At 43.9% G+C, this 21,833-nt stretch overlaps 1 protein-coding gene across 2 annotated transcripts in view; it reads left to right on the top strand.

The window, feature by feature from the left end:
- The first annotated feature begins 828 nt into the window (after nt 1-828).
- LOC115327800 (unconventional myosin-VI) overlaps nt 829-21,833 on the top strand; it is a 60,817-nt gene continuing 39,812 nt past the window's right edge. Inside the window, exons 1-14 of one of the 2 annotated variants that reach the window (XM_029988841.4) lie at nt 829-895; nt 3,398-3,517; nt 4,556-4,625; nt 4,711-4,784; nt 5,322-5,451; nt 5,677-5,841; nt 8,766-8,863; nt 9,654-9,818; nt 10,972-11,137; nt 14,178-14,421; nt 17,650-17,807; nt 19,280-19,371; nt 20,722-20,794; nt 20,885-21,108. In XM_029988841.4, the coding sequence (XP_029844701.1) occupies nt 3,407-3,517; nt 4,556-4,625; nt 4,711-4,784; nt 5,322-5,451; nt 5,677-5,841; nt 8,766-8,863; nt 9,654-9,818; nt 10,972-11,137; nt 14,178-14,421; nt 17,650-17,807; nt 19,280-19,371; nt 20,722-20,794; nt 20,885-21,108 (1,770 nt within the window). In that variant the 5' untranslated portion in view covers nt 829-895; nt 3,398-3,406. Of the gene's footprint in view, nt 896-1,501; nt 2,311-3,397; nt 3,518-4,555; nt 4,626-4,710; nt 4,785-5,321; nt 5,452-5,676; nt 5,842-8,765; nt 8,864-9,653; nt 9,819-10,971; nt 11,138-14,177; nt 14,422-17,649; nt 17,808-19,279; nt 19,372-20,721; nt 20,795-20,884; nt 21,109-21,833 lie in introns of those variants that run through there. The other variant, XM_040504520.2, reaches the window with a different exon arrangement.

Below are 21,833 nucleotides of genomic sequence, written 5' to 3'. Positions count from 1 at the left end.
TAATCTACTTTTCTTGTTTTATTGTTGATAGCAGATTGTCACTTCGAAATGTCCAGTCTCGCTGGTCTCGCGCATCTTATCAGCTTCTTTTGGGGTCAATAAGCTGCGATAACACGTCTCAAAATTCGACATGTCAGCTCTCACAAGTGTTTCAGGCTTAAACAGAGGTTTTCTGAACTGTTCCTTTTTAACACTACGATAGACAAGGAATAAAATTCAACGCACGTTTCTTTTTTTCTTCGTTGAGGCGTGGTAGTGAGGCACCGGTGCTGAGCAAACTTTGAAGGTCTGCAAATCCTTCCGATATTTTTCCGTAATAAATTATCGCTTACTTTGCTTAGATATCCCAACCCTATGCGCAGCAACAACGACATGACAGCAACAAAATAAAAATTACTTCTAATCAGAAAAAGTTCTGAAGCACCGTGCGATAACGGCTGTACACTGTAATAAAGGTGCGAGGCACCCAGACACCTTATAATGCAGACGGTAAAAGAGTGGCCGATAAACAAGCCGTCGTCTCGTACGGATTGTGTGTAAATTGGATCAAATAAATGGTTAAATAAATAATTTGTCTGATTATATTCGTGTAATATACTTCTAAATTGTTTTCTAGTCAGATTAAACGTTTATATTTATACATTATTTGAAAATTTGCAAAGAAACATATTATAGTGAGTGTTAATTTCACGCTTTTAAAGCAATTATTTTATTGTATTAACGTATAGACCAATAATACGTTTAGATGGAACAGAAGTATACTTTTTTTACTCTGTACGAAACTACGATCCGTCTACCTGTAATTTTCGATAAAAAATCATAAAAAAAAAAAAAAGTTGCCGTGCGTCGGGTAGCGGTCGGCTGTGCTTCTGTGCTGATCTGGGCCTGGCGCTGTGTGAGTGCTTCTTGCGTTGCATATTGCTCTTGCATTAATTTGAAATTAGACATAACTTGTCGGAGGCTCAAGCAGTACTGTTAGCCACCTCAAGCGGACAGTTTACCTCGTATATTAGTTTGGCAATCTTGTTAAAAACAGACGAAGAAAAAAAAAAAAAAAAAGCATCATAAAACGGAAGTATCGTTGGCCATACTCCCCACATTCGAGCTCCTGACATATTCAAGAGCTGGCCCGGGTTTATATCGTATGTTTCCCCGTTTCGCCAACAAAATCCGCAGCTGGAGTTGTTATTACGCGTTCCTTCGGGCCCAAAGTTCAAGTTTTTTTCCCCCTCAAAGCAAACTTCCAGCTTGCTAGCGATCGCCGAGTTTGCATGCAGTATGTCTTGCGCTGGTTGCAACACCCCATTCACGACTGCTATCTCCTGAGAGCTTTTTTCGCCTCCGTCTTCGTGAAGTAACTTGTTTTCTGCGCACGAATAGCGGAACTTATTATTTTTTTTTTTGTCCATTTCCTGTCATTGTTCACGCGAACTAACGGAGCTAATCGGTCTACGCTCGTCGTCACCGCTATTCTGTCTGTCCAACGTCTCCGTGTCTGGCAGGTGTTTTCAACTGTTTTCACTTGAACGGGTCAAACCAAGTCAAACGCCCGCCGCTGACGTGCCGTAAATTCTCAAGACTGTTTTTTTGTGGGGGGATCCAGTGCGAGTATCTCTAAAACGCGTGTTTGGAAGGGGAGCTTTGGATATGTCGGTTCTCGCTATTTTTTTTTTTGAACGCGGTGTTCCACCCGGATTTCGTTTTCGGATGCCGCGTCACGCTTGGATTGCATTCGCAGGCGTGCGAGACGAACAACAATGCGGCTGCGGCGGCTGACGGGCAGTGTGTGTAGTGGTCTTATCGACAGCTCGCTCTGCCGATTTCGCGGGACCCATCGTTTTCCTCCGCTTTAGATTTTCTCCGCGATCAGCGAGCTCGGTCCCCTCGGCAGGCTTTGTTGTCGTTGTTTCACCCCGCGGGCTCGAATGACGGCCGTCGCCTGTTACGTATACCCGGGGAAATGAGATCAAGGTTGAGAAATCGGTTTAAGCGAAAAACACAGAACAAAACCAAGAAAAGGAATGATATCTTGGTTTTGTTACTGCGAGAGAGCTTTGAACGCGCGCACGCTTTTGCGTGGCAACGCTAACTACGCTGAATGCGTAAAAACAAGAACGGTCTAGTTTAGTTAGCTGGGAAAAAAACTGGACTGTATTTTTCCCCCTTGTGTGGCCCTCGTGTGCCCGGGAAAAGCTCACTAAGTTTGCAATCGGTCTTTTATGGCGTATGCCCCGCCCCCCATGTGGTGAATCCGAATGCCATGTTCAGCGAATCTCACCACTGTAGCCTCGGGCACGAAAAGGCATGCTGGTAGGTTTTCATGCTGCAAAACATATAAAAGTTTTCAAATCTTGATGATTTTATTATGAGGGCTTGTTTGTTTTTTCCCCTGGCAAACTGAGAACTGCCTATTCTCTGAGTTTGTATATGTGACTGGAAGACTTTATTTACCCTATTCCTTTCAAAATTCTGTCCAAACTGTGTGAAAGGAAATTGGTGTTTTGTTCTTGGACGTTCCCACTAGTGAGGTTATAATCTGACCTTAGGATCCCTCACAAAAATGCCATCGAAATTGTGTTTATACAGTGCCCATTCACCATGGGCAGTCAAGGACGCCTGCAATGATAATGAAATGAAGGTTGTGGTTCAAGGCTGTTCCTCTTAGATATTATCAACTGAGCTGAGTGTTTTCCGTGATTGTCAATGATATCTTTCTGGCATTGAGCAGATAACAATGCATCTTTTTTCTTTCCTAGATCTCAGACTCACTTAATGTCATGCTCTTTAGCATTGCAGTAAATGTGAGAGAGTTTTATTTTGTGCAGGTTTACTATAAATTACAGCTGCAGCAAAAACAGAAAACGAAAACTTGAAGATATTTCTTGCATCAATTTAGGTCGCCATTATTCAGACAGATTAGGCATGGTTGGGACAGCTGGAAAAAACTACAATTGACGGATCACTAATGCTCAGAGAATGTTATTCTAAACATATATATACTGAGCTATGCTGTTCAGAAATGAACAACAGGATGTAGTACCCTTACCACATGGCAAGGGACACCTGGAAACATTTAAACCTCGGCCGTGTGTCGACGTGCCGTTGAAAAATCGACGTCGTTGGTTCAAAATAGCCCCAATTGAGTCTTGGCAGTTGCTAATTAATGAGAGAATATTAGTTTACTTTTAGAACTTTGCCTAGGTTAGTTAATACCAAAGTATTTTTCTCAAAATGCTACCAAATCTAGCTTGCCCCTCTGTTTGGTACCAGTATTTAAATAAACACATGTCTATTACAATCTACTCATATGTCTGTGAACCATTTGATTCACCGCTTACAGTGAGAACTCTAATTGTTGACTCTTTTGTTGTTGTTTTGTTTGTTCTCCTGTCCACAGGTGGCGGTCATGGATGCCTCCCTAGTGTGGGCCCCTGATGAGCACGAAGGCTTCAAACTTGGTCGAATTGTTGACATTGGGGGGGAGACTGTCACAGTGCTGCTCAATGGCGGTTCCCAGGTGGGCGGGTCTTATTACTCCACACGGGCATTTCTTGTGCAATGAGGATGTACATAATACTGTTAATCTATGCTAGATATGCTTTATAATGGGGTTCCATGTTTTCGGTACAAACCCCAAAAAACTCAGCCCCCGAGCCGATTTTATCCAAAATGGGTAGAACCGAAAAGCCTGAATGGCAGCTGAATTTGAGTGAGGAAAAACCTGAGGTTCACGGAAAGAAAAATTTGTCCACAGCTTCATTTCACCTTGATCTGGTACCCAGCCCACGCCGAATTGTCCGAAAGGCTGCTGCTTCCTTTTGGGGACCGCACGCCTTGTCTTGTTTCTTTCTCTTATCAGTATGGAGACGTTTTCCAAGTATTTGATTCCCGCTCATGTTCCCCGGTATTTCTCGAGAATACTGCTGCCGTGTTATGTTTTCTTACGTAAGCGCCAGTGTTTTGTCCAACTCCGAAAATAGAGAGCGAATCTCGGCGAAAAAATAAACCTCGGGGAAGCACTCGCAAATTCAAAGAAAAATGAACCCCAATATGCGAAACCCTCTTTATTACCAGCAGAATGAGTGGTTGTGTGAGACCAAGCAGGTTTCGGGTACTATCTTCAATGCTCACAGGCACGGCAACATTTTTTTCACTGCTTTCCGTAATTTTCTTTTTGATGTACTCCTCTCGCTAGGATGCTTTTTAATGTTCCCCATTCTGTTTGTATTCTTTCGTGGCTTTTGCTTTGAATTGGCATATCATGCTGTCCGGGGCTAATTCTTCAACCTGGGAAGGGATCTGGTCTGGCCTAAATTCTCCCATCGTGATTCACGTGTTGGGCGAGTTCGAACATTGTGTGAAGACGTGTAACCAATGTTTTGTTGGTTGCAATCATCGAACTAGCTGCGGAGTGATAAGGAAAGTCTGTCAGCGGTTCATTGTAACGAGTAGAAGTGTAGCCTTAAATATTTTGCTCTATCTCTGTGTCACCTTGTGACATTACGGTTATACCTACCTGAATGACCTTGTCTCTATTATTTTATATCTTTCCTAGACAATTACAGCCCCTTACAGAAGTGTTCACTCATCTGAGGAGGACCCAAACAAGGATGTGGATGACAACTGTGAGTTCTAGTATCTCTGCAGTGTTTTCTGGTTTTCCGTAGAGGCCCCTTTCTTGTTGACTAAAGTAGTGTTTATTCTTTGAAGGTGCGCTGATCTACTTGAACGAGGCAACTCTTTTCAACAACATCAAGGTCCGCTACAACAAAAACAAGATATATGTGAGTACTCCCTTGCTCCTGTATGTGTGGCATGGGGGCAGTGGTTTATAGCGTCTTAAAATTGCTTACAGCAGAACTTCCCAAAAATAAAAACAGATTACAAAAAAAAGTGTTTTTTTTTCTTTTTTGACAAGAAACACATTTTTTTACGATAAGTGTTTCTATGCCTATATCATCATAATGTTCTTGTCTACATTTTTAGTTAGTTTCTTTTAATTCTGTATTACTGGTACAGGCATCTGATCTACTGATTCAATAAAAGAAAGATTGATGTTGTAATGACTGTTATTGTAAAAAATTGACTTCACTAGAAGTAACCCTACTGTTCATTAAAAAAATCGATGGACTTGTAACCTCTAAAGTGTCTGGGGTTAGCATCTAAAAAATGTTGTTATTTTTACCTTATACATTGCGTAATCCTATATTTCACCCTTTATTTCCAGAAACTATATTTTGTTCTTCATAACTGTTTTGTTAATATAATTAAAGCTGAGTATTTAGCGTCTCATGGCTCGCCTGCCTTTGCTCTCTTTGCAGACCTACGTGGCAAACATCCTGATCGCTGTGAACCCATATTTCGAAATTCCGAGCCTTTACTCTCCAGAAGCCATAAAGCGCTACCAGGGAAAATCTCTGGGTGTGCTGCCACCTCATGTCTTTGCAATCGGTATGTGGTACATGGTCTTCTAGGCCATTTTCTAATAGGGTTGCTTCTAACAAGAAAATTCCAGTCTGTTTCTGGTGGTACACTTCGTCTTGCCTTGCAACGGATCATAGCAGATGCTACGAACCAGGAGCTGTTGCGGCAGTTTTTGTCGGACCAAGATCCCTTTCTCGCTAATACTACTAGGCAAGCGATGCTAGTCTCATCGTGGCCACGTGTTTGCTGCAGCGGACAAGGCCTTCAGGGACATGAAGGTTCTGAAGCAGAGCCAGTCCATCATTGTGAGCGGGGAGTCAGGTGCGGGCAAGACGGAGTCCACCAAGTATATCCTGCGCTACCTGTGCGAGTCCTGGGGCAGCCACGCCGGCCCCATCGAGCAGAGAATCCTCGAAGGTGGGCCACCTCGTTGTCGCGTCAAAGTGCTCACCGAGGGTTTGTTTGTAAAGCTTGCCTTCGTAAAGGCCATGGAATGTACCACTCTTCCACTTTCATAACATGGTGGAGCTGTAAAGCTGTCCTGCAAGGAACAATCTCGAGGCTTACTTGTTTTTACATACAATCTGCGCCTGTTTTGCAGTTCCTCGCTGATAATCGTTTGGCATGAAAGTGGGTTTTAGCTTTGCATTGTATCTAGTCGAAGCGAGTCGCGGTAGGTTGCGCGCATATTTATTGTTGGAAGGCTAGATAGGTTTCTTGTACTACTACCGTTTCTTCGTAAAATCCCAAACCAATGCCCACCGACGGTGAAGAGGTAAATGGCAAAAAATGTTAGGCGGGCTATCTTTGGGTATGCTAAAGCAAAACCCAAGAAATTGGCGATAAAAGCGCAAGCTCCCGCTATAAATCTACGTGACACAGGAAATTATATTGGGGATACAGCAAATTTATTTTTCGCTGTGCTATAAACTTGCAAAAGCCCGCTACAAACTCTTGTTTCGCAAGAACCGATTCCACAGATCGCGATTGCAACGAACGCGGGTTCTACAGTGTTATAAAGGTGTGGGAACTGGCTGGAGTAGTGGTTTTCAATCACCAATGTTTTGGGGACCTTTTCTGGGTTGATGGAAGCGATGGGAACGACGTCCACTGCGTGGGAGGGTTGTATCGGACGATTAAAACGACGCAAGGATAAATAGAAATGAATTGGTACAAACCAACTTTGAGGCTGAAACAGATAATAATTAACCCTACACACTCCGTGCACACAGATTTGTTTATGCAGCTTTCTAAAAAAAAAAACATCATACAAAAAAAAGTTTTATGGCTTGGTTTGATTGATGGTCAATTGCTTCGGAGACCCGATGAAGGCCTTCAGTGACCACAAACAGTCTACAGACCCTCACTTGAGAACCACTGCAGTAGAGACTCGCACATAGCGGGAATCAATAGTGCACATCACGGTTGACCCACCATATCAGAGTCACGGCAAGCTCTGCTTCCATGGTACGCTAGACATGCAGAAACCCCTCTTTAGTTGACATTTTGCTTTCAATGACCAAATTTTATAACTCATGTTAGCAGTATTTTAGTTTTTTTTTGTTAAATTATGGTGGCTGCATTTTAGAGTGGGCAGCATCTCCACTTCATTATTCATTGAAAGAATGTTTGAAAAAGGGGATGGGGTGAGCCTGATGCACAACCTGTCTTGAACTGACGAGCTGCATTTTTGGGGCCAGGGTGGGGGCCCCCTAAGTGTAGTCTGGTTTCATGCTCCTCAACCTTGAGCTGTGCTGGGTGCACTGCCCGTATCCTTGTGTCCAGTGTTTTCTCTATCTGCGGGTTATTCCACCAGAATTAATGTCCACAGCAACTAAAAACTTGCAGGAAGTGAAACGTTTTGCCTGGGGTGCTTTTCTGTTACGTACACGCGTTGCCTCGTATATTTTGTTGTTCGTGCCAGAGTCGCATTAATGCGGCACTCAGTTGGGTCGCTGCCAGTTTGCAAACAGGTAGGAAGGACATTCACCGGACGACTTCAAGGCTTTTCGGTGTACCGTTCAATGCTTGTTTTACAAAGATAATGAGTAATGGCATAAGTGCCGTAGCACTCGGAAGGAAGGAGACGTAATGTTGTAAAAGAAATGGGCAACACTTGTGAAATTCGTCACACTTTTTGCAATTTCTCAAGATGGATCCGTGAAAATTTTATTACTAACTGTGGTACTCTGTCATTTTCTGGGCGACTCAAAGACTTGGAACTTCGCAAACCATTTCTAAACCTTTGAATTTTCAAACTTGCACCTTAAAGAAATTCAAGTTCTAATTTTTCAAACTGAATATTTAAATAAACTCAAAATCTTTGAACTCAAACATTAAGAAACCTCAGCATCTCCAAATATTCCAACGTGGTGGGGTTGAAAAATGCGACCTTTCCAAAATTCTGAACTTAAGTAGGTTCAAGGTTATTTAAACCTTTAGATCTTAAACCTCATAAGGTTAGCGGCATCTCTGGATATTACCCAGTACTAGACTACTAAGTTCGTGAAAGTGTTTATGAAAGGTCTATGGCGAGTCTTGGCAACTCACTTGTTTGCAGGTCGTTTCTTTGCACATTTTTATTAAATTGATTATGTCAAGATCACCAGAAAATAAGATGCTTCTAATCTTGTCGTACATGTGACAAATTAGAGAGAAATCTTACTCATCTTCCCAAATTCTAGCCTCAACAGATATCTTCTTTTTTTTTTTTCGTCGGGAAAGTGGCAGCTGCCAGGAGTCAGCAACCAGTACTGCATTGTTTGCGGTATCTGGGCGTACTGCATTGTTTGCAGTATCTGGGCAATGTTTCAGCATTTGTAACCCCGTCAATATTTACTATATTGCTTAAACTGTATTTTGCGCCTGGCGTATAGTCTGCAGTGGCAAATTTCAAATGGAAAAAAAGCTTTCCACAAAAGTCATCTACAAAAACCATCATGTCCTGTGATAATTAATTATATATAAAAAAAAACATAGTCCAGACCTGTAGATAGTTTGTGCTACGTAAAATTTCATCTTTTAGATGTGTATAGTCCAGAAAAGATAATATCCAGAAAACGAGATGGGTTATATTTTGGGGGAAGTGATTCGTTTGGAATTTTACAGTGTTCACAGGTTGACTGACTTCCTTCATTGGGCACTTTCCAAAGATTTTAAAAGATGAACCTCCTTCAGGGTGCAGGGGTCCAAGTTTGGAGAGGCCTGACACTGCCTTCCCAGCTTGCTGTGGGCATTCTATGTTTGAGAAGCTTATATTCAATTACACGACAAGGAAGTGCACTTTAATTGAGATTCGTTCAATCATCACTCACTGGTGCTCATTATTTCTTATTCCCCAGCTAACCCTGTTCTTGAAGCATTCGGGAATGCAAAGACCATGCGGAACAACAACAGCAGCCGCTTTGGGAAATTCATTGAAATCCACTTTAACAACAAGGTAATTTGTCTTTGCTGACAGTTTTGTCCTCTCTGTTGCTTTATATTATTTCATGCTTTATCACCCGGCCATGGGGTTAATAGGTTTGTCCTGCTTCAAAATGGAAACATATTTAGATAGAATACAGTTAGTGTGCAGACGAGCTGGTGGAGGTTTACCACAATGACATTAGCGCAATACTGGGGCACGAAAAAGGAAATCTGAAGGGGTGAAAAAAGTCTCACTGTAATCTTATCTCTCGTGGATCTCGTCATTGTAAATTTTTAGCAAAATTGTCGGCATTTCAAGTTTGGCAAAACAGGTTTCTTTAGGATACTGTTGCGAGTCGTGCAATGTTTATTGAGCTTTGTCTTCTCATATGCATTATTGACACTAATGACTCTAATAAATTGGTGGAGGCCACTACCCTTTTACTCTCTGGCCTACATAACTAGCTTAGAGTTTGTTTATTTATTATGGTGACGCTATCTTCAATTTTTGTGTTTCGAGTTTGTATCGTGCCCATGCAATCCTCGAGGAAAAGAAATTATGATCATCATGATTGACCAAATGTTGTGTGTGCTGATATTTTGTTTTTGTCCGACGAATTTTATGCAAAGGAAAATAGCTTCAGTTTATTCGTATCACTGGAGAGTATGCTTATTAAATTTCGTGATAATTGAAGGTTACGCAGTATGTACCTGCATCTGAGCTCCTTATCAGGTTGTACCCCTAAAGAAAGTGTCAATTGAGGAAACTTTGCTAAAGTGTTCAATCTGGTGGTGCCTCGCATTTCTGTGTGTGTGCGTAGTGCAACGTGGTGGGAGGCTTCATCTCCCACTACCTGCTGGAGAAGTCCCGCATCTGTGGGCAGGCGAGGGGCGAGCGCAACTACCACATCTTCTACCAGCTGTGTGCCGGGGCGCCGGCCGAGCTCAGGCAGCAGCTCAGGATTACCAGCCCCGACGACTTCAACGTGAGATAGTGCCCCTATTCCACTTAGAATCCGCATAAGGCATTTCGGGCCAAATTTTCTAAACGGATAGAAAGAAGCTAGACTGATTGGGAAGTTCTGGCGAGCCCGACAGAGTTTGGGAAGTCCCTTGAGAATGTTTGTGAACTTAATCCTTTTTGCCGAGTGTTTTACACTGAATTCCTTCGAGCGGAACACTGCGAAGCCATGTTCTTCCTCCTTTGTTCCATGTTTTGCTATGGTGACTGAGAGCTTGAGCAACTCGGGGCATGGCCCATTATGTTCACGCCTCTTGCTTCGTACTTGGCTTATCTGCATTCTTACTGGCTAACGCAGCAATCTCACAAGCCACGGAGGGACGATGAGACGCACAGAACTCTGCAAGCCCTGCATTTCTTAACCTGTCCGAGACTATTCGCAACTCAGGCAAAACGGCGGACGAAAGGAGGTTGTTTTCGTCGTCCAGCACACGGACCACCATAAATGTTTTGCACTGCAGTGTAAAATCGTTGTTGCATATGAACGCAAAGCGATTTTTTGACAATAGAAACCTTCTTCTAGTTGGTGTGTCGAAATAATGCGGCGGAAGCATAAAAATAATTACTGGAAACAATGTTTGTTTCTGTACTGCTTACAAGAATCGAGCAGCAATAGCAGATGACAGAGTCGAAATGACTTTCTCTCTTGAGCTTCTCAGCGTTGTCGTACGTGGCGTCAATTTTGCTGGAGTCGTCAATACCCTCAAATTTGGGGTGGAAGAGACTAAAGGTCTTCTGCTTTGCAGAAATTAGTCGGCTCTTGGGTTTACCAAAAACCAGGTTGCACCATCCAGTTTTGCACTGTCTAGATCCAAAATGTGGCCACTGTGGTCGTAAAATATTTTCGAGTTCCCAAGAGCTGTGTTAGAAGTTCACTACATATAATCTCGTAATTATTATTTGCGTTTTGACACTTTCCTGTCTGCCATTGTTTTGTTTGATTTATTTCTCATTAAGTACCGGCGACAACGAGGAAGAGTTTGAAATCAAGAAGGTTATTATGCTTGCCATCATGGTATCCAGGGCTGTGTTTTTTTTTTGTATGCTTGACAGAACTGTCCTTGAAGATGCTGGCATGGTTTCATTCTAACGCCTCAATTTGGAATTTTTTTGGACAGTACCTGCGGCATGGTTGCACCCAATACTTCTGCTCGGCCGAGTCTGAGAAGCTCCTCAAGAACAACTCCAAGTCGAAGGAGCACCAGAGCAAGGGCCCCCTGAAGGACCCTGTCATTGATGATGCCAAGGACTTTGCAAACCTGGACCGCTCGTTGCAGCTGATGGGTGAGTAGTCGGCAACTTTTCAGAACACTCTCAGAATTTAAAAGTATGTGTACACCCGTCGGCAATATGAAGGTGAACACCTTACCTGGTTTCATGCCTGTTTTACGGCTCCCTAAAGCTATATTAACTCTCAACGTCTTAAATGGTACGTGGCTTGGGGGTCTAAACTTTGCGTTCTAGCCCTCTTCTGGAACAGAGCTTGTTCCAAAACTTGCAGGAACGTCAAAAACAAGAAGAGGGCTGTTCACCTTCATATCGCTCACGGGTGTACTTGTTGTTGGGCTAGTTGGTGAGGACTGTTTTGAACCACGGTCAAAAACGCTAAAAAGACGAATACAAGCGCCCGTGCTTGTCTTCTCTCTTCTGTTCATCTTTTTAGTGCTTTTAAGCATGGTTCAAATCTCTCAGACTTGCGTTTATAACAATATGTACACTTTGGCACATCTTGAGTCTGTCCCTTTGGAGATGCATACAGTGGCTTGTACTAGGCAGAATTTATCTGATAATGTGGTGGAGTAAATTTTGTGATTCCACAAGCTAGCTGCATATGCTTTCAATAGAAAGTTCTATAGGTGCATTGACTTAGCTAATGTCTCCCTGTATACTTTAACCATGGGCCTGAAATAGTGATTTCTCAGCAAAAACTTGCGTTTCTAATTTTTATGTATTTGGGTTCCACAACCGATAGTGCACACTACTGCAAAGCACTGCGACGTCAAGGACCATCGCATTGACTTCGACAACGCATGCATTGTTGACGTTGAGACAAATCCTCAAAAAAGACTGTTCCTAGAATCATGGCATATTCAAACAATGCCACAGAACATCAATAGATCTCTAGGGGCTTTACCATCCGCCTATGTGAACGGGCTTCGTCACATTATTGAAAAAGGCAGAGCCGTAGAAGAAGAAGACCAGACACACGCTGTAGAAGAAAAAGAAAAGGACTCTGCTCCTCAACGGCCATAGCCGTAGTTGCTCCTGAAGAAGAGGCCGAATTGGCCTTGAAACGTTTGGTTCCTACAGAAGGGCTTGGTTGGTGTTCGAATTTTTTAATATTAATTACTCCCAACCAGACAGATCTCTGTCAAATGTTTACTTTTAAAAAGTTTTATCTCAATGCCTGAAATATTTACGGGGAAATGACTCATTTTTGGCAATATGATAATGCCAAATCATACGTTTTGCAAACATGAAACTTCACTGTTTTCTATCGGGTGTCTCAAATAGCGGCCAGGCTCTTTAAATCGATTGCAAAATTCGGTTTCTTAACCTATCGTGATGGCTTCGCTGATTTCCATGGGAGTCAAGCCTTTTTCTTTTTTTTACTTTCTCCTCAGATAAATTCGCTCTTTGCAAATTTTTTAGAAAAAATGCACCACCCGTGGGCAACGCTGCACAAATTCGTAGCGCGGTAGGTTAAGAAACAGATTTTTGCAGTTGATTTAAAGAGCCTGGTCGCTACTTGAGACACCCGGTATTTTCTAATTGCTGTAGCTTCGTGCCAGTTAGGCATAAAATGATGATCATATTCTCATTGGACAGAGCATTCCTCAATGATTTCAGTACATTGAACATTTTTGTTCGAGAGTAAACACTATGCAGGTAAAAACACCACAGAAATCCAGCTTTCATGTGGAGGAGGCTATGCACATGGACGAGAATCAGAAAGCCCATCCTGATTGGACAGAAAGTCAACTAAAATCACCTTTCATTTATAGGCAGACGCGCGGATTTGTCTTTTTGTATCTCAACGACGCCCAACCCCGCTTACAATTGGTAATGCTGGTTCATGTATCAAAAGCATATAAAATTTCTCACTTGTTTCAAAATCAATGTCCACATGTTAAGAACAAAATGGCACTCTAAGAATGCTTTCAAAAGTTTGATGCTCAGACTCGGTTAGGAAAACCAAGTCAAAGGTTGGATGGAAGGGGAACACACTGCATAAGAGTATAGCCTGCATACTTTGCAATTCTGCAAATGGTCGTCTAAATGTAAAACGCGATTTCTGAAGAATTTGCAAAGAAAAACATTTATAAACAGCAAAGTACAAGTGTCCCTCTTTCATGCAAAGATTATTGATCCCTGCCCTAACTCCCCACATTTCTTTTTATGCGAGCCAAATGCCATTGTACCAGGCATGTAGCCATGGGGGGGGGGGGGGGGGGGGGGCCATGGGGCCCGGCCTTCCCCCCCCCCCCCCCGAAATTTTCTATTTTGCAGGGACTTCCTCTCCCCCCCCTTCCCTCATACAGCATTTTGTCATGGGCACCCCCCCCCCCCCCCCCCCCCCCCCCTAAACAAAATCCTGGCTACGTGCCTGCGATTGTACCCTGCTGAAGAAATGTCGACCGCGGTGATAACTTCGCAGCATTTTATGTTTACTTTCTTGTACCCTCTTCAACATTGAGAATTTTGAAAATTTCCGTTTACTTTTATGGTTTTTTCATTATCTTTAGTTTTTAAACACAAAAATCAATCTGCACTTTTTTTTTTTTTCTTTTTTCTTCTCAGGAATTAACTTTTGTGGCAAGTGCACACAAAATGGGGGTGTCACAACAGTCCAAATCGTACTGCAACGTAAAATTGCTTAACTCACTTAGGGTGCAGGGTAGAAATAAACTTCCGAAATTCTCATACATTCTTGAAAGCTCTAGGACTATCATTGTCTACCAGGGTCACACTGACCCCATAGCACCGGCCGACGGTCTGCGAGTCCAACAGATGCAGCGCTTTCACTCATCTGCCACCTTACGATAGACAATACAACCGACGTTGCGAAATACCTACAGTCACAGACGGGACAAGGATGGTAGGGACCTCTAGTCCGAGCTTCCTAACCTCGGTAACACTTCGGCATCTCGTGAGCCTCGAGCTGTCATGCACGGGCAAAGCCAATGCACGGCGGAAGGCAGTGATCACGCGCTGGGCGCCGAACATCCGAAAGATGCACCCTGCCATTCAGCCTGTCAGTGACTTAGTTATGTGGCTATTGACGGTTTTTGATGTCTACTAACCCGAGGCGTGCAAACTCCAGGCCTGACTGATGAGGAGCGACTGAGCATCTATGTGGCTGTGGCGGCGGTGCTGCACCTGGGCAATGTGACCTTTGAGGAGAGCCCCGACGACAGCCGCGGGGGCAGTCGGGTGACCCCGGAGTCGGAGCAGGCCCTGCGTGTGGCCGGGGCCCTGATGGGCGTGGAGGCGGACGAGCTGAGGCAGAGCCTGCTCAGCCGCGTCATGCAGACCACCAAGGGGGGACACAAGGGCACCGTGTACATGTGAGTGCCCAGCAGGGGACCCTGCCCTCCCCACCTGTCGTTGGACGTGGCCGAGTTCACGTAACGGAGGTAGAGGTCTGCCACCTTCGCGTGCGTTTCAGCCGCTTCGAAACAGCGGGCCAGATAGGTTCGCCACCGGTGGGTTGAGATCGCTGGCTGCACTCTTTTACGTGGAAAGAGCCGGTGAAATGTTATCTGCCAAAGTCATTACCTAGTCTTTTAGCTTTATTTTCTCAAATGAAGGTGACCTCTTGGACATAAAATGCCAGTTTTCATCGGAAGATAAAACTGACGAACAATTGAATAATTTCAGCGGGGTACACTTAAACGAGCATTCCTAACTTTATGCCTGATGTCTTTCTTAGCTCTTCTGTTGCTCTTTCACATTCTTTCTACTATTTGGATTGTCAGTGTCAGCGCTTGTGATTTGCCGTTCTCCACTCTTGTCTGAAACGCCTGGGCCATGCAGCATGCATTTGTGTTTGGCGAATTGACAGAAGCATATAATTATATTATGTAGATGTATGCTGTTTATACAGTCGAACCTCGTTATATTGAACAGTGCGAGGACTGTGAAATAATTAAATATATAAAATCTCGCAAAAAAAGTGTTGCATATGCGGGGCGATTTAATCGCTAAACAACTAACGGCAAAAATGACTACTCAAGTGAAGCGTTAAGATTAACTATTTATTCCAGCGAAAAAAAACTGCCGTGGCGTAGACTGCTTCTTGGAGTTGACCGCACAGATTATTACGACCTGCTCCACGATCTCCAAGCAGTCCACCACCGGTTGACCACTACCGTCTATTGTGCTGCAGTAGCGGCATAAAAGCGCCCTGGTGGCAACAGCTTTACCCGAAGTCGGGAGTGGAGCAAGGTCCTCGGCGTTTGAAGGGCCAAGTTCAGTAGCTCATCTCCTCTAGAGCCACCTCGCGAGTTACTTCCGCGACGATTTCCATGTCGGTTAGTTTGGCCATGGTCCCCGCTTCGTCATCATCGCCGACGGAATCATTAGCAGTCATGCTCTGAAGTGCAGCACCCACAAAACGTGAAAATTTGCTACACGTTTCGTTGAGTGCGGGTTCTTCAAAATAGTCAGACACTCCATCTTCCTCGGACAGTTCTTCAGCAACGACGACAAACACGGCGTGTCTAAAGCAGTTGGCGATCGTCTCCCACTTTACGTTTTCTCATGCAGCTTTAAGCATTTGGATGGCACCTAAAAGGTGGATCTTGAGGTCTTGCCTTGTCTGGCTTGAGGAGCAGCGTTTCGATCAGTCTTCGCTTATAGATAGCCTCAAACGCCCGAATCATGCCCCGACCCAACAGCTGTAGTTTTGACGTAGTGTTTGGCGGCAGGAACTTGAGCTCTATGTTTCAAGAAGGAGGCACACCTTGCGACCCTTGTCAGCAAGCTTCACGTCCCAATCCTCAAGCCATTTTTCAAAAATGTTGCGCATCATCCATGACTTCTTGTTCCACGCGTATGTTGCAGGAACATCGTGGCGGTTGCTAGTGTTCCGAAACTTGCCGATGTCAAGGGGCCGCACTTCAGTGCTGCCATTCATGTTGGTAGCCGAGAGAACGGCGATGCGGCCTTTGTTTTGCTTACCACCGCAACCTTTCTCCCTGCTGGTGCAGAGCGTTTGTTGCAGAAGCATTTGCCAGAATAGGCCTGTCTCATCAGCCTTGAAGATTTGCTTTGGCTCATATTTTGCGGGAACTTCGGGCCACTCTTGTTCGAGCCACTTCTTTATGCCCTCCATATTGGCGTTCTTGCTTTCTCTCGAGACCGTTTTCCCGGCATCGTTGTAAGGGGCTTTAAAATATTGTTGCCACCCGCTACTTGCGGCAAAGTTTTCTGCTTGGTGGGTGTACGCGAGGTCCTTTGCTTTCACTTGAAGCATCGACCTCGTCATGCTCTGAGCCCTCGCATCCATAAACCGTTCGTGCAGTGATCTTTCCACTTTTTCGAAGGCCACTGTCTGAACACGGCATGTGCCGAAGTGCTTGCTTTGTTCAGCCTTCGACTTGACGTCGCTTTTTGTCTGTTTCTGTCTCAAAGTGCACTGCAGTATGTTGTACGCTTTGGTAACACTAGACTTCTTTTCTCTCTTTTCGACGCGGCGAACAATCTCGAGCTTCGTCGCAAACGTCAGCGACGCACATTTCTTCACGTCTGTCGCCATCACTACACCACACGCGGCTGACGCAGCAATGGAGGAACAAAATCGCGTAACCGCGGGAGCTGGATTTGTCGGCACATGAAAGGAGCGATAGCACAGCACCTACAACACTGGACCGAGTCCATCGAGCCACTGACCCCGTCCAAATCGGAGCAGGTCGCGGAGCAACCGAGCCGCCTGCATATACTGCAGAGTCCGAATGGTGCTCCCGGCGCCATAGACATGCGCTTGTAAGAGTCGCAAACGCCTACTGCATCACCGCTATCTTCCGATGTGTTGCGGGAAAGCCTGCCGCCTGTCCCGGAGCGCGCGCTTTCCGGCGCTCCGGAAAGCGTGTACCTTTCCGGAGCCAAACTCGGTCGGTTAGAAAAATGGTGCTCCATTTTGCTAACCAACCGAGTTTGGTATAAAAATATTAAAACGCGTGTAATTCTTATAGTAGTTTGACAACGACTTGATATAAGCAATAATTCTATATATTTGTGTATGATTTAATTAAAGAGGTTTCACTGTGACAGGCGTTTTCTTTTAGAAATACTTGGCTATTTGTCACCAGACTCTTATGTTGTTGGTGGCCTCATTTCTGACAAGCTATTGTAAGAGAATTGCATGTTAAAGAAAGGAATGAACTGATTGAACATTTGACTGAACTTTTTGCATGTAGCATGAGTGTGCATTCACATGCTTTTTCTGATGCAGGGGTTGCATTAATTTTGTTTAATATGCAAGTTGTCCCATCCACACGAAGTGTATCATTGTGTTACCAATTCCAGCAATGCCTGTGTATTACGGATATCAGAAATATTTCGAACGGTGTTTTCTATTGTCTTAATCTGTTGAGAATGTTCCGTCAACTTGTTATCAGGTGGGGATTGTCACCCATTGTTCACACAACACAGGTCTTGCTCTATTTGAAATGGGCGAAAGATTTGTTTTACTATTGCATGGTTGATTTGTCAGCAATTGTCGAGGCCTTGTTGTTGGAATGAGCCGTTGTTGCGGTGGCCTGCATGTTCCCTTTTTCCCCACCTCTCCCCAGGGTGCCCCTAAAGGCGTACGAAGCCAACAATGCACGAGACGCACTTGCCAAGGCGGTCTACTCTAAGCTCTTTGACTTCATTGTGCAACGCATTAACCAGAGCATTCCGTTCAGTTCCTCGTCCCACTACATTGGTGTGCTTGACATTGCCGGATTTGGTAGGCTCACCCACTTTTTGTTCATTTTATTTCGTTTTGCATGCATGTTGAAACTGTTTTTTTGTTTAAATTTGCTTGCTCCAACGGATTGAACTTATATTTATGGTTGTAATTAGTCGTCCTGAAGGTTGTGTTAAACTCACTATTGCTCTTTGTGACATACTCGCAGGCAGGTATTTATCCATAGTTACTTTATGATTGCACTAATTTTGTACTGTCAGATGTGCTTGAAGTTGGCTCATAATCATGCTTTTTATTTCACTCGTAGGTTTATTGACCAGGTGTTCTAAATGCATTCCTTAAATTTAGTTATGCTTGGATGCCGTGCCATATTTACCAGAGTAACAGTTGCACTATTTCCGAATGGGGCCTGTATGTTTTTTTCCTTGCGTACCATGGGGATCACCATGCACTGCAATCTATGGAATGAGTCAATCCAGTGGCAAGGCTTGGAAGACATATGTGCTGAGAAGTCTGGCCTGTGCTAGATTGTGGGTGTGTGGCATATCATGCTCCATGCTACAGCTCAGATAGAAATGTTGTCTGCCCCATCATTCTCTGGGCTCCTCCTTCTTTAGAGTGATATGTATGGCTCTCCAGATGATTTGTGAGAAAGTGGACTCTAGGGCTCTGTTAAATAAAAAGTGCAGCTATTATTTCAAGTAAATGGGCACTAAAGTCAGGCTAAGGATTACCTTCTTTATTAGTGTTCTTCAAATGTCAGTGGAATGTGGCTCACTGAGGGTGGCTAAACTGTTCTGACATAACTTGTGTGGGATACTTGCATAAAAGAGACTATTGTAAAACTGTTAATTTCTTTTTCTTTTTTTTCATAAAAAAAAAATATTTTTTTATATAACATAGTCCTTCATTTTGCCACCATTTGAGAGAGATATTCCAACATCAATGCTCAAATTACAGTTATACCCTTGATCAGACATTAGCTTGATAGTGAAGAAGGAATGTATTGAATAAAATATCGCGGAAGTGTCTACTTTGTTCAGGCGCCCACTATTAACATTTCCCAAACTTGGGAATTGTTCAAATTATATGTGAAGTGCCCGATATGACCGGGCAAGCGCCAATGTCTAGATTAATCTAGTTTTCAGTGAAAATGGGGTGAGCACTTTCCTGGTACTTTGTGGTAAGCACCTACTATTAACTTTTTAAATTATGACTGTAACATGGCAATGGTATGCTCACATGTGTCTGTGTCATTCTGGTTGAGCTTCAGAATGTGAAATGTTATGTATTGCACTAAAGTCAAACTTTAGTAGAAGCTTTGGGTAAGTGATTGTGGGTATGCATTGGAACTAAATACAGCTTGTTGGGCCTGAGATTTTTTTCCGAATTGTGTGGTAGTGGGAAATGAATCTTTAGATGTTAAGATTGTTATGGTTTTAGCTGCATATTCACATTGTGAGTAAATGGATACAAAGTTACAGGATGGCATTTCATCTTTTTTCTTATAGAGTATTTCCAAGTGAACAGTTTTGAACAGTTCTGTATTAACTACTGCAATGAGAAGTTGCAGCAGTTCTTCAATGAACGAATTTTGAAAGAGGTGAGTAGGTGTTTTCAGCTTTATTTGAACCTTTGTTACCTTTGCAAGGGGTGCATTTTATTTTACTCATTAGTCGTATACAGTCAAACCCACTTATAACGATCCCACATATAACGACCTATCGGTTATAACAACCAGGTTTCAGGAAATGTATGAATTCAAGGCCCTACCCATCGAAATCGGTCCAAATAAAACGACCACTTTTCAAAGCATCATTCTGTTACAACGAACACTCAAAGGTGCCCAAAACTACATGTGTGTTACAATCTAAACCGAAAACCCAAACTCAAGAAAAACTCAATGCTCGGTATAAGGTGGCTAGCGCCATCGCCATCGTGATGGTTTGTTTATGTTTGCCATTTTGGCATACATATCATGCACATTCTCTCGCGTTTACGGTCTCGTGTCTGTAGTTTTAAGATGGGGAGAAAAAAAAGAAAATCCAATAGGAGGCTCTAAAATGCTTAGATGGGCCAGTTGGTACATCATGGAAAATAAGCGCCGAAGGAACAAGGACCAAGAGTGTTAAGGAAATAAGCGCCCTGTGTCGTTATTCTAGTCTTGGTCCGTGTTCCATCGGCGCTTCTTTCCCAGGAGGTTTTATTTAAACTAAAGGGCATCACGCTGGCGGAAAAATATAACAACAGAGCAGCACTACGTGGCCTCGCAATCCCAGCCACCCGACGAGCTCGCAAAGTGTTGTTTGAAAGACGACGCTGCCAGAGGCGACGGCCGCGCACTCGTACATGTGCAAGAAGCACGGCATTACAACGCTTTAGACCAAAGCAATTGCTAATTACCTCTGTGGACAGCGAAGAACCATCGTTGGACTAGTGCACTGCACTTATTTTTGTGTTGCCATGCGTTTCATAAAATCTGTTCTATGAGGTATGTGGTCAATTCCCATTATTTAATCTGCTCGGTAGAATCGGCAGCAATTTACTTTTTCATTATCTGGAAGCTAAATCTATGTGCGCGTTAGAATTGGGGGCGCGTTAGAATTGTGCAAACAGTTTCTTTAAATAAAGAGCTGGTAGACTGAAACTACCAATGCCAGCTTCATTTATAAGTCCAGATATAACAAACTACTGATTAAACGACCATTTTTCGCATAACTATCACGTTCGTTATAAGTGGGTTTGACTGTACTCCAGTTGTGCATGCAGTGCTCACTTGCTTTTAGGTTTTCTCGCTGTAGCAAATTGCTAACTGATTATGATTAGATTGTACCTGGAAGTCGAGAATAAAGAAAGGGTTAATAGTAGGAATATTTATTTGAAGGTTGTAGCCAGAATTGAGAGTACAATATGATTACAAAGGGCAGCTTACAGCCATGATGACCGATTTCAGGAGCAAGCCCTTTACGAGAAAGAGGGTCTTCGTGTGAAGAAGATAGAGTATGTCGACAACCAAGACTGCATCGGTAAGCTGTGCCACTGTGCCCACCGCTGCACAACGTAACATTGACGAGCAAACGAATATCCTAATTGATGGTCGTCCCTCGTTGCACCAGATTTGCTCGAAGGTAAAGGGACAGGCATCTTCGACCTGCTGGATGAGGAGAGCAAGTTGCCGCGCTCCAGCCACAGCCACTTCACGTCCGTGCTGCACAGCACCCACCCCAAGCACTTCCGGCTAGCCGTCCCCCGCAAGTCAAAGCTCAGGGACCACAGGGAAATCAGGGACGACGAGGGATTCCTTGTGCGGCACTTTGCTGGAGCCGTCTGCTACGAGACGGTCAGGGCTTTTCCGTTTCTTGCCCCTGTGTTGCTCACTGTTTTCATGGTCTTCGTTGGGGATTTTCTTTTTAGTAACACAGGATGTGATTTATCAGTCAATTTTCGTGGAGCTCTATAATGTTTGGTTGTAATGGCCGGTTGTTACGAAAAACCGACACCGAAAGGTGCTACGCCCATAGGGAACCCTATAAAAAGAGACTTCAGTCCCCCTGCAGGATTTGAACTTGCCACTTTGGGAGTATGAGCCAAGTGCTTTGGAAACTCAGCTACCTGGGGTCGGTGCAACGGACCACACAAAACAAAGCTCATTCACGTGCCGTGCGAATGAGCGCACGCTTTGCAGCTTTTCCTAGATGCCTTAATGTTGCTAAGCTGGCAGCCCTCCCAGGGAGAGGACATCTATCATCTGCTTGCTAAACCACCATCTTGCCTCCCTCTTACATGCAGCCGTTTACGAGTTGTTTACTCGGTTATTGAGCGTTGCCACTTATAAAATGATGCGGGAACTTTACGGACATGTAATGTCGCGTCTTCGGTCAACTACCGTAAAGTTCCGAAAAAATGCCCAACCAAAATGATGAGATAAATGGTTAAAAACATGGGGTGGGCTATCTTTAGGGACGCAAGAGCAAAACTTTATCGAAAACCGGTTACAAACCACGTGATGCGGGAACTGATACCGCAGATCGCGGACACCGCAAATTTGCGTGTCACGATGCGATA

The sequence above is a fragment of the Ixodes scapularis genome, unplaced genomic scaffold, assembly GCF_016920785.2.
Source record: "Ixodes scapularis isolate PalLabHiFi unplaced genomic scaffold, ASM1692078v2 PGA_scaffold2__306_contigs__length_199485367, whole genome shotgun sequence".
In the NCBI taxonomy this organism is placed as follows: Eukaryota; Metazoa; Arthropoda; class Arachnida; order Ixodida; family Ixodidae; genus Ixodes; species Ixodes scapularis.
This window is presented reverse-complemented; position numbering and strand designations above follow the sequence as displayed.